General features: G+C 43.5%; 2 protein-coding genes across 3 annotated transcripts in view; one reads left to right on the top strand and one right to left on the bottom strand.

The window, feature by feature from the left end:
• The window catches only part of col4a1 (collagen, type IV, alpha 1), a 36,044-nt gene extending 31,685 nt beyond the window's left edge, over window positions 1-4,359 (bottom strand). Inside the window, exon 1 of the mRNA XM_037489451.2 lies at window positions 4,145-4,359. Coding sequence (XP_037345348.1) covers window positions 4,145-4,219 — 75 coding nt within the window. The 5' untranslated portion in view covers window positions 4,220-4,359. The remainder of the gene's footprint in view (window positions 1-4,144) is intronic.
• Window positions 4,360-4,364: 5 nt separating this feature from the next.
• The window catches only part of col4a2 (collagen, type IV, alpha 2), a 54,284-nt gene continuing 46,093 nt past the window's right edge, over window positions 4,365-12,555 (top strand). For both annotated transcript variants that reach the window (XM_037489450.2, XM_037489449.2), the window contains exons 1-3: window positions 4,365-4,630; window positions 4,819-4,938; window positions 5,030-5,081. In XM_037489450.2, the coding sequence (XP_037345347.2) occupies window positions 4,889-4,938; window positions 5,030-5,081 (102 nt within the window). In that variant the 5' untranslated portion in view covers window positions 4,365-4,630; window positions 4,819-4,888. The remainder of the gene's footprint in view (window positions 4,631-4,818; window positions 4,939-5,029; window positions 5,082-12,555) is intronic.

Here is a 12,555-nt window from a genome sequence, read left to right as displayed (position 1 = left end):
TTTACTGAGTCTCAGCATTCATGCAAAAAATATCTATGACATTTGCTTTCCTTCCATTGCTGCAATCTACTGTGATTTATTTGAAACAACAGATCAGATCAGGAACACTCAGTTCTGTAGTGGGGTATAAAAGGTCAGCTATTCATTAAAGCCACCTCAGATTTTATCTTTGTTTGTTTTTTACAAATTTGCATGAGAACAAACTGTCTTTTTCTTTCAGACACAAACAAAAATATAGAGAAAACCTTATTCTGTATCCAAGGCCAGTTAATGACTTTTAATACAAACAAGTTATGCCGATAATTCTATCATGTTGACCCAGGGAGAATACACAAACTATGTGTATCTGAGAAGCTCCAGCGTTGTCCTTATTTATATTAAAGGAACAAGAGGGGCACTTCTATCCTAATAATGAAAAGCGGCATTACCAACATTCGTTGTGATTGTTGCAATGTGTATGATGTATTAGTAAACACATACATGCACAGACCTTAATGTATTTAGTTTAACAATGCATGAATAACCACTGTGTGGTGGGAGGATTGGATATTTGACTGAATCTTACTCACCCTCGGTGTAATGAAGCATGGACTACAGCTAATAAGTACATTGAAATAATAAATAACATTGTTTCTGAGGCCTGACTGCTCTCAAAAACAGAAACTATTAAGACATGGTTTAACTGCATTACAGGCTGAGCCCTTGTTTACCTGAAATGTGCACTTTATAATGTTGTTTTTCAGTAAAATAAAACATTTGCATGAAGCAAGCCAATCCACTTTTCCATGTTGATAAGAGCATTAAAATGAAAAAAAATGGGAAACAAAATGAAGGGACATTTAAAATAAATTAAAAAATGTGATTAAGTGTGATTAATTTTGTGTTAACTATGACATAAATGTGATTAAATATTTTAATTTAATTTCCTAACCATCACATTTCAACACTTCTCCCAATACTAAAAAAAAACCCAAAGTGATCAATGTAATGATCCCATCACTGTCTTTATCGGACAGAAGGGTAGGAGTTCAGGTCAAGGTCATGAGACAAAGAGATTTGCTACAGGTTATAATCTCCTATATGTTATAATCTATAAACATTCCTCCACTTCTGGGGCCCTCAACCTCGCCTGTTCCTTCTCTCACCCCACAGAGCCACCCGCTACATCCCATCACTCTCCTCCTCCCACCTCCCTGTCAGGCAGATGTATCCATTACGCCATCTCCGACCAAACCAGAAATTACCTTTATGACTCACCAATTTCCCAGTTAACTTCACCATAGCAACACACCCCCTGGGAAGTAAACCGATCCCGAGCATCAACACAAGTGGGGAAAATATCAGCGTGAGACTAAAGATGTGAAAAGCAAATGTTACAAATGTTACAAACAATCAATAAATGCCTCATCCGTGACGTTTGGACCACAGGGAATTGAAAAAAAGGTTTTACCATGCTTAACCATAAGTTACTATGTGAGTATCAAGTGTGGGGAGGTACTATCTTTGCCTGCCAGAGGCTCCTGTCAAAATACAGGCACACTCACACGATAGCAACTCTTGCAAATGCAGGCATTTTTACAACACTTGGGGTCAGGGGTCAGGCAGGTTATGCCTTCCCAGGGTGCCTTGCTTGGCTGGTGGCCGGTAACAGTAAGCGGGTCAGCTGTTGTGTCTGTAGGGGGTGATGGGGAAGAGGTTGGAGACTAAATGACAAGCAGCCTTGTAGGCACAATGGGCAGCAGGATTCCTAGCTTTCAACAGGCGATTTACACACGCTAACAGCTCTCTCACGGCTCCCAACATATTTAGGTTCACCCTGTCCTGGGACATCATGGCGAAGCCGGGAGGTGGACCCTGGCAGCACTGAGAGGCTCGTCGTTCCCACCAGCTACTTCCTTTCCCAACTCCTCGAGCCAACGTCCTACACACAAACTCTCATACCAGGATTCTGCTAATCTGTCCTTCATCCTCCTCCTACTCCTCCTCTAGGAATTACTAATGACTCATTCTGTCCTGAATAAATGACCGCCAAGGGAGAGACTCTATTCTGTTGGTATCGTTTAAACAGTGGGGAAATATACTCAGGATCGGATCATGTGTTGAAGTGTTGGGAGCCAAGCTTGACATGGTTCTGCATATTAGCTTCTTGCTTCATCCCTAAATAGAGTATAGGGCATAAAGCCCTAGCATTATCTTTTAAAACATGACCTTTGCAAAGTCAACCTGACCCAGACGCGTCTCTGACGTCTCTGGCGTCTCTGAGTCGTCACTTGTGGACGTTGTGTTTCTTTAGTGTTTGTTATTTTTACACTTTTGTCTCAGTTTTGATGACCGATCAGTGGAATCTAAATTTCAAGGATTGACCGTGAAATACATCCATCCGTCCAGTATATTCACCACTGGCCTCAGTTTGGCACCACTGATTATGAAGAAGCTCAAACAGGAGACTGCAACACGCAGTCAGTGTCACGTCTTTGTATACATGGAGAAAAGAAGAGATAAACGTACTGAAGCGCCACGTTGATTTCGTTGACAAAACACTGATTTTGTTTACCAGAGTCACATTAATGAAGATGCAGGATACAAAAGCAAAAGGCCGTTAAGTACTTCATTTCATTGTTATGGACATAGCTGGTGAGCAAAGCCCCTTTGTGTCCCCCAGGCTGCTTTGGATGGCCGACAGGAGCACAAACTTCCTGTTTTGAACCTCGAATGGGTAGATGGGAAAATAAGCCCAATCCCAACAATACTTCCTGAATGTTGAACTACTCTAGTATGTCATCAGTTTCATCTGATCTGAGACAAGATGTCCAGCCAGATAAACACCTCCTCACCCGTCCTCTCTGTGTCCAGATGTCATACGTCTCTCTCATGTTTATGCTTCTAAATCCATGCAGGCGGAAGATAAACAGCTCCTTCTGCTGCTTTGTTTAACCCGATATGTTGCCTCTCAGCATCACACACTTCTATCAAAGCTTTGTCTACAGAGGAAATATGCAATAAATAAGAGGATTGGTTTTCCTAAATAAGACCAGGGGAAGGGACGTCAATGCCACTATCAGTGTGGATGTGGATCATACATTTTCAAACTGACTTTGTGACGACAAATTGCAGCTACAGTCAATCTGACATTTTTTTCCTACATCCCGCCGTGAGATAGAGAAACTCCCCACGAGATAATACCAGGCTCCCCTGAGGTGTCAATTTGCCCTGAAATGGAACATGTCGCTCAAGAGGTTAACAGCTTGTTTATCTTAACTCTTCAAAATAAATGATAGCTCTCCACACACATGAACAAACAGAGCAGCAGGCCTCGGAACTCTTTCTCTTTTCCTGCTACATGATTTTTTTTCCATTAAACTACTTTTGAATGGGAACTCTGGATGTCCAAACATTGCTTTTTGCCTCCCCATGTGAGATGCCACCCACTGCAGCCTGGCCAAGAAATTCCCATTGGTCAAACATTTGCCCTGAGAAAGATTTACTGACAAGTATTTCCACTCCCTTTGCACTGAGTTATTGGTGCATATTTCTTTAAAAAATGTTTATGTCAAACATTTTTATAACTTGAGAGAAGAGATACACACTGCACCAGTTTATCCACCTGAACATACTTTAAGATAAGTAAGTAAGCTAAAATGATTCATTAGGTTATTTCACTATACTATTAGAATATATCCAAGTGTTCCTCTTACCCACTTACCCCCCTCTCTTTAACACACACACACACACACACACGCCCCGTGTGCCCTGCCCCTCTTTTTTCTCTCTCTCTCCCCCCCCCCCCCCCCCTCTGGATAAGCGTAAGAGGCTGGACAGCGAGTAAATGCAACTCTAAGTATTAGAACTGCCTCATGAACCAAACAGACAAGAAGTGTTATTATAACTGTAGTGAATTAATAACTACAGTTATGAAACAAATAATGACATATATGAGACTCGAACAAACTAAAAAGTGATAGTGAAACACTAAAATCTGATCGAAGCTCAATAACAGATGCACACTGTTGTTAATGTCAATTTAACGGTCGGAACCCATCAAAGAAAAACACAACAAATAGCCGACTTGTGCACGTTACGTAAATTAAGCTTACGAGATATGCGTCGTGCCCAAGAACACTCCGATGTTCCTCCATCCACTCACCTCAGCCCCCGTCAGGTCTACACCGCCGTACAGAGCCGCCAGCAGCAGCAGCAGGGTGGAGGACGGTGTCAGCATGGTGGAGAACCGCCACCAAAAAACCACCACACACAACAGCACGTGTCTGCAGCTTCTCGTCCTCTCTCTTGTGTTCAACTATTAACTTATCGGAGGAGCGCGGACACGTTGGGCTGCATCTTTGTCCGAGACGATGTGAAGTCCCGATCAATGCAACTCGCTCTTGTTTCTGCTGCACCACACCCCCCTCCCCCCCCCCACCCTAAAAAACGACCACCCTCGCTTTCATGCAAACGGACTCGAGCGTGCATGTTACAAACACTTTGACTCTTGTCGGTAAGGAGAGGGACCACGCGGCTCACTTTTGGTGCGTTTTATTTTGACAGGTTTTGGTGCCGCAGGTATCTGCAAACCTTCACCCGGAGCGTCCCAGCCCCGCGATCTCCATTTCCTTCACCTGGGAGCCTGACAGTAAGTAACATCTCTTAGTGACACATTGGTTAAAACATCCATTTTTTTTATTGCAGCTGCTCCGCGAGCACCTTGCGAGTTTAAACAGTATGTCTGTAAGTTGTAAGTTTCCCGGTGGATCGCAACGCGTGGACTCGTGTGTGTGATCGGGCTTGTTAACGTTTGGAGGGTATCGATTTGCTCCTCAGGGGTCGGGGCCGACATGCTGTGAAGTCATTTCCACGAGCGAAACAGTGGATTTGACGCGTTTCTGTGCGCATGAGTGGCACCATGCAAGGACAGAGGAGCAGAGGACTGGAGGACCTGAGGTGAACGGATTCGTCGCGCAGCAAAGCCCCACTTGTGGAAAAGTCAGTGGTCACTACTGTGTACTAACGCTGTCACTGCCTCTGGCCGCAGGCTGCTGCTCCTGTGCCTCTGCGTGGCCATCCTCGCCTCCGGAGCGCAAGCGGTAAGTTTTTCTCTCCACGATATTTGCTCGTTATTTCACTTGGAAAAACCGCGGTTGGTTTTTTTTGTTGAGGAGAAATGCAAATGCAGGCGGCGGTGAGTCCGGTGGAGCGGACCGTGGGAGGGTCTGGTTTGGTTCGGGGGAGTTCCTCCTGTAGGAGGGGCTCTGCGTACTGGTAAATAAACAGCAGAGCTCGTACAGTTAATTGGGAAAATGACTCATGTCGACATTCACTCTGTTTCGCTTTTGCAATCTGAATAAACAGCTACACTCTCGTGGAGATATGTGCTTTGTTTGACCTTTGACCTGGTAGGGATTAAGAGTTGCTGTACTTGCACCTGCATTAAAGCACTGAAATACATATTGGGGATACATCCCCTCTGATGGATTACTTGTCTGTGGCACATTTTAAAAGACTGATAATTGATATTCATGTTGTACCTAAATGAATGGAAGCAGCTTCACAATAGAAAAAACAGATATCTGAATTTGTACTGCATGCATTTAAAAACTGGTGTACTTATGCATGATTTGGATTTACATTACATTTTTAAACAAACTTTTATTCCAATATCTACTGGTGCTACTGGTAATCTGGCCATTAAGTGATCCCTGCCGAAACTCTGGATTAACAGCAATAAAAAAAACAGTCTTGGTTTCATGCAAAGAGGATTCTTAATTCTCTCTCTGTGCTAACATCCCTCACCTGATGCTAAGCAAAGAAACTCAAACATTTAGAGGGAGGTCTGTAACTAAAGATGAAATAACTTAAAATAACCCTGGTATGAGCATATGAGCCCAGTAAGATACATAACGTAGGGCTGTGAGGCCTTCCCCTTTAATCCAAATCAAAGATCCACCATTGCAGATTTGCAGAAGAGACTTCACAGCTGGCTCAGGTGTGGCTCATTTAGCTTTCAATCAACATCCTGAAAGACATAAAAGAGACAGCCAACAGGGCACAGACCCCCAGTGGAAACCACTGATAAGAGTGGTGTCAACGAGAGGTCAAAAGGCAGGTGCCTCCGTCAGCTTAAGGTCTCCTCAGAACGCCCTATAGCTTGATGCTGAACCTCTTTCTACTTCGAATTTGTTTAAAGTAATTTGTGTTGTGGGAATTATATGAGGAGTTCAGGGAAATGTTATAAACCTTCAGTGGCCCAGATTTTTCCAGAACAAACCATTAAACAGTCCACATAGATCTGAATGTTGTTGAATGTCAGGTGAATGCACTGTCTTAAGAAAGTAATTCCTTTAAATGATTTTGGTGGTCACAGGTCGAGGTCACTTTAACCTCAGGTTCTTCTTATTCTTGTAAATACGATAGTTCTGGAATGCCTCAGGCAGATTCCTTCAAATTCAGTTGACAATTTTACACCACTGTCAAATAGGATGATGGGATGAAGTCCGGAAAGGTGGTAATTCAATTTTATTTGGAATGATGAATACGCATGAATTGGAAATCCAATCGATGTCCCATGCGGACGTTTATCTGTCATTGGAGGGGGTCAAACCTTCTCCCTATTGGACATAAGGGTGTTCATCAGTGGAGCAGATCCATGTGTGTGATGATGTTACCGTTCACTGCTCCTGCGTTGGGAAAAAACCCTTCTGTTCACGTAAAATGATTTATTGTCTTTCCTTATATCCATAAACACTTTGAGGGATTTATGTGAAAGAGAAAACGCAGATGTTTCATTAAACAATTGTAATGTTTTACGAGGACAAAGTAACAGCCCTATTACTTTTTTATCCTCTCTCCCTTTCCACACCTTCTGACTTTTACACTGAGTGAGTGTGTTTTGCCCTTCTGTGTGTGCTGGTCAGATGGCTGTCAGACATTTGTTAGATGAACAAGTTACTTTCTTGGTAGTGATGAAAAGGCTCGTTGTCTCCTGCTCTTATCACATTGGGTCCGGCCTTGATTAAAGGCGTGTGACACAGCTCAGCTCCTCTGTGTATTATGCAGCTTTGCTTAAGGGCAGTTTAGGAGGATGGCAGCCGTCTAATATTAGGTTGGCATTATCCATGTGCTCTTTGCAGGAATATGGGGGGGGGGACTCACTCGGTCAGCCTGCTGCGGTGCAATTCCCTCATTGGTTTTATTTATAATATATTTAGTTTTATATATATAACCCCATATTCCTGCAAAGAGCACATGGATTGTAGTATTGTGTGTCCGTGGCAAATGTGTGTATGCTTGTTTTTCATTTGGCCACACTTAAGGGCGGGGTGAAGAGCCATTTATTGAGAGGGATTGGACAATTTAAATACAGTTTTGGGATATGAAAACCCATTTTCGGGGCAGTCTTTCCTGGACAACATTCACAAGCACATATTGTGACAGAAGTAGTTGCTGAAAAGCGAGAGCTTGAGAGAGAACTCCTTTTTAACCATCAGAGCTGGAATGGTTGTGAATGTCGAATTGTGACGGAAATTGTCTGAAGCAGCCTCTCTAATTCTCTAAAAGTGTTGGGAGGTTTGAGCTTCCAACCAGCGGTTCTGATTGAGTCCACATTATCATCCTGATCTATTCATCAATTTCTTTTAAATCTGAGAAAGTTACCCTTTTTTTCCTGATTTCAAATGGTTGACAGTCTTCAACCCAAATACAGTTAATTAACTACCGTAAATGACTAAATCTATCAAATCCTCATATTTTACAATCGGTACAAATGAATATTTTGCTTCAAATCAATGATATTGACTGAATTGAGTCTCACACTCTTTTATCATGTGAAGTTTTTCAGCCGACCCCGCGTGGCCCCGTGGAACGTTTGTCCTTTTATGTTCGAAGCAGTTCTGATCTCCTAAGTCAGTTTTATTGGTCATATGCGTTGACCCCAAAGTGCTCCATTTCTGGGCTTTTGGGACGGTTTCTTGAGAGGATCCTAATTTCTCAATTTCCTGATGCGCATTCAATGCCAAACTAAAAACAATGATTTCATGCGCTTCACACCTGCACACGAATACTGTTGATCAGTCTCCAGTGGCGCAGGAAGGAAGGCTCCACAGGCAGCAATGTCCACAGGATGCTTCCTATAGGACCCTTTGAGGGGCTTTGATTCACGTGTGTTTGAGAATATATTTCAAGATGTGTTCGAGCGCGGGGTAATGCGGGGATGATGCTGGAAGAGGATGTCTCAGCTGTGGGAGTTTGGTCTGTGACCCTGAAAGGGAGACGTATTTGTCTACAGATTCCTACAGTACCTGGAAGACCAGCAGCAACATCTGCTTTAGCAATTACCAGCTGAGTGGATGATTGTCAAAAATGTTCTTTCAGCATATGCCTGTTTGGCACGGTTGCCTTTGCAGCTGCATGGCCGAACAAAATTGAATAGATTACGTTGTGAAGAACCACAAGAAAACATGAAAATGATAAGAAAAATGATAGAAACGCACTGCCACGCATTTCTCTTGGTAAAGCTTAAGCCTCCCTCTAAGTATGAATGAGTACTGCGTGATGGGGTTCACCCAAAGGAAAGCAGACACGTGACTGGCCTCTCAAAAGTGATTGTTTTATGGCAGAGGGAGGCGTGTGTCCGGGGCGAGAGGGAAGATGTCTGACTGTGATAAAGATAGAAAAATGACCGGCACGTTGCCTGCCAAAATACTGGCTGTGGTACAGAGATCGCCCGGCTGCAACAATCAAGGGAAGAGCCCATTGTACTGTGCTGCAGGAAGCCGCGTCTCGGATGAGAAGCCCATGTGTGGGGCTTCCCTGTCACTGGTGTCATTTTCCACCGAGGTGTTGCCCTCACTTTGCAGACCCACCTCGCTGACCTCGCCACATTTCTACTGCGTGACGTTGGTGTGGATGCACGCTCGCTCGCGTGTGAATGGGTGTACGTCCTGCGCGCCTTTTGTTTGCTTTAGTATTGTTTTCCTCAGGAACAGCTGTTTGAAATGTGGTGGGGGGCGATTATTTAATTAGTCTCAGTGGTTTGACATTGTGAGAGCGAGGGACGTCCTGGCGAGCCTGGCAGTTTGCCCCCATTGGTAAAACAAGCACACATGTACATTGATAAATACTGTAAAAAACTAAAAGTCAATCCGTCCAGTATGAGCAGGTATTGAGAGTGTGGGAGCCTGACTTTCTTTCTCAATCTTTGAGAGTTTGGATCTTAGCTTAGCAAAGTTCATTTTTATGGGACACATCCTGAGTGCATTGTGTGAAGAGAAAATAGATTATTCCAGAGAGGCTAAACAGGAAAAGGAAACAGGTTGGAGTGTAAACGTGTCAAGAGTTTCTTCACAGGCCGCTGGACCCCACAAATTCCAGAGTTTGCTGAGTACGTGATGTGTTCGCAATGTGAACTCATTGTTGTCCAAACTGTTCCTAAAGTATCACGAAATTGAAAAGGGAACGTATGTTCCTGGTGGCAGTCTGACCTTCTCTATTTGACAGTCTGGGTTGATTCTGTTCTGGTCTCATTCTACCTCTAATACCTCAAAGTTTTCAGAAGTTATATAGTGATGACCAACTTGGCATAGGCTGTTTATAAAGTATGTACAGTGTATTTTATCTCTAAAGAACCGCACTATACGGTGATTGAAATAGCTTTTATACTGGAATAAGTCAGTGTCTGTCAGTCCTTTAGTTGGCATAGAGATGCTTAAACTTATTATTTTGTTACTATTTAGAATATAGTTCACGCTGCATTTTGGTTACTGTGCGGTCCTCATCTGCAGCATCTTATTTCCAAGCAACGATAATCGGATCCCGTGTGTGAATGTAACTTCCTGCAGTAAAGTCACTTTTATTTGACTTGGAATTCAGTTTCGGAAGTAAATTCCTTGTCGATGTTGCCTCTGGAAAATCCATATATATTGTATATGTCCGCCCCTGTCCTTTGCCCTTACTCCATCTCACAGTGATTAATGGGGGGACAAAAGGGTCCCATGAGGTTGTGCCGCACAAATTCCACCCAGTCCTCCCAGGCCTCTGTCTCTCTGTACAACTCTGTCCGTTGCTACCTTTTATAGCCTCATTTCCCCCCTGTTCTCCATCTCGCTGTCTTCTGTCCCCCTCCCTCTCTCACCGTCCATCTCTTAAAGGGACACTTGGCAGACGGTCTGTCCTCCCCCTCTTTTAATGTACTCTTCCCCTCTCCGCTTGTCTCCATAATATCTCAGCGCCCCTCTCCCCCCTCGTGTCCTCACCGGACATGTGCGTCTTTGGTTGTCTGTCTCTCCTCAGCAGAGGTACGTGTTCTCAGTGAGCTCAGAGGGATGATGTTTCAGCTGTGTTTACACTGAGACCTCACATACGTACCCTCGCAAAAAGACTGCTGGCTTGTTAAATCCCGCGTTGTTTGGTTCAACAGGTGCTCACATGGTGATTACATATCTGTAGTCATTTGTTTGAATTATATCCTGGTGTTAGTAGGCCCTCCATAATGTCCCAATCCCATCAAGAGGGAACGTTGCCATTCCCTGATCTCACTTTCGGGCTTTACACATTTTTTCCTCTGGATTGGAGCCAGAGCCTTCATTCCCATCGCAGCTGTGGCCAAATAGATTAAACTGAATTATTTCTTGTCATGGGAAAAACGTTAACAAAGTTAAATGCAAAATTTGTGGGAACATAACCATGTCCAATAATTCTTTTCACTCTCCGTCCCGCTCCCTTATCCCTTGAGATGTACAGTATAGCAATGAAACGAGTTGACTGGCACCCATCGATAGAGCCCTAATAGCTTCGCTGATACCAACACTTTTTGTCTAACGGCAACATGAGGCTGACATTTGTGGCTTTGAGAGAACGTTCTTGAGAAATATCGGCAGGAAACATTCATGTAATCTCTAAAATGCATCATTAGCATCATCTTTGAGTGCAGCCTCACAGAACCACCAGCATGGCCTCTGTCATTAGGCCATTTTCATCCTTTCTGTCTCTGGTCTCAGGGCTTCAAAACCCTACCATCCAATCACGATTAGTTAAAGCTATAATGTCTATGATTTAACAATGTGAGTCATCATTCCATATTCCTTATGAGGACATTCTCTACTCGTAAGTAGAAGAAAAAGGGAAAACATGACGGTTCTCAGGAGTATTAGATGCCCATGTTCTTACTGAATGGATCCTCCCATCTGGATGTGATTGATCATCTGATTAGAAGGCTAAACAGTAGGGCCTTCAACATAGCAAAGTCTGACAGATTGGACAGTTAGCACTAAAATGCCAAACGGTTCTAATCACATCTCCGTTCAGGTCAGACTGTAGCAGGAAGCATTGATTAGAAGTGTTCCCCTGTGGGAAATGGAGTTGAGATTCTGTGTGACCTGAGGCCAGTTAAGGAGAGGAGAGGTCCAGCTGTGTCAAGTCCAGGCCAGAAACCAGGGAAAGTTTATACTCTGGTTTTGGACACGCTGAATTTAAGTCGTTTGGTTTTTGGTTTGTATTCAGGTACTGAGCTGAAAAACCAAAACCAGCCTGGCAGTGAAAATGCTCTGCTCAGCTCAAAGTTTTGTTTCGGCAGTAACAAAACGATTAATTATTAACATCTGTGACGACCCGGTCGTGACACATCCCAAATACAAAGTACAGCTGACCTCTTGGTGGCGCGCAAGGAAAAGTTGTGACCATTAAAGTCAGCGGGCTTTGTCCTCTGTTTTACATTTAATGTACCCTCTTAATCCAGATGTTGACTTTATGTTGCATGCAAAGAGGGGATCCTTTGACAAGAGTTGTCAAAGTTTTCAGCTGGAGAAAGGGAGCATCACACACCCAGTGCAGAATCCGTCTCACCACTGACATGGAGATATGGGCCCAGATACACATGACAGCAAATCAACCAGCATGTTTCCATCACATATACGAGTAGCACTTACAGAAACCATTCTCGGAGCTTCTTGTTAACAGGCCAGGTGGTTGTTTTTTTTATGAGCAGGGAAGAAGGGCCTCTCATAACCGTGACATATAGTCCCACATACAGTGTATGAATACACTCGCACAAACTATTAAAATGAAAATGGTAAAAACTCTCCTTTATTACTTGGTGTTGGTAAATACAAAAGAAAATACATGATGTATCAATCAGTCTCAAACATTAAAAATGAGGTCTCCTGAGACTAGAGCTCAATGGTGTCTTTATAGTAAGTTCTTATGAAGTTGGTGTAGGTGTTGCTGGCAGCAGCCTTTGGATCGGTTAGTTAAAGTGCTTGTAGAATTGAATGGGCATCCACCACATTGATTTGTGGAATCAGGCATTCCTCTAGGCCAGGGCCAAAGTGGAAAGGCCACAGGGCCGATACTCCATTAAGGGTAAGCCATAGCCTCTGACAAACAGCCCACAAATCACCCACTTATGGTCGCAGGTCTCCTTGTAGATGGATTTGGTTTCTGTTGATTCAAGAAGTCCTGAGAGCCTTGATTACTGTTATAACAGCAGCTATTTTTTACAGCTATTTGTCCATCCTACTGGTGTGAGTTACTGATGGCCAGCCTACAAACCGTGTCATCACCACTCGC

The sequence above is a fragment of the Pungitius pungitius genome, chromosome 10 (assembly GCF_949316345.1).
Source record: "Pungitius pungitius chromosome 10, fPunPun2.1, whole genome shotgun sequence".
NCBI lineage: Eukaryota > Metazoa > Chordata > Actinopteri > Perciformes > Gasterosteidae > Pungitius > Pungitius pungitius.
Note: the sequence above shows the minus strand (reverse complement) of the source record. Positions and strands in the feature narration are given on the sequence as shown.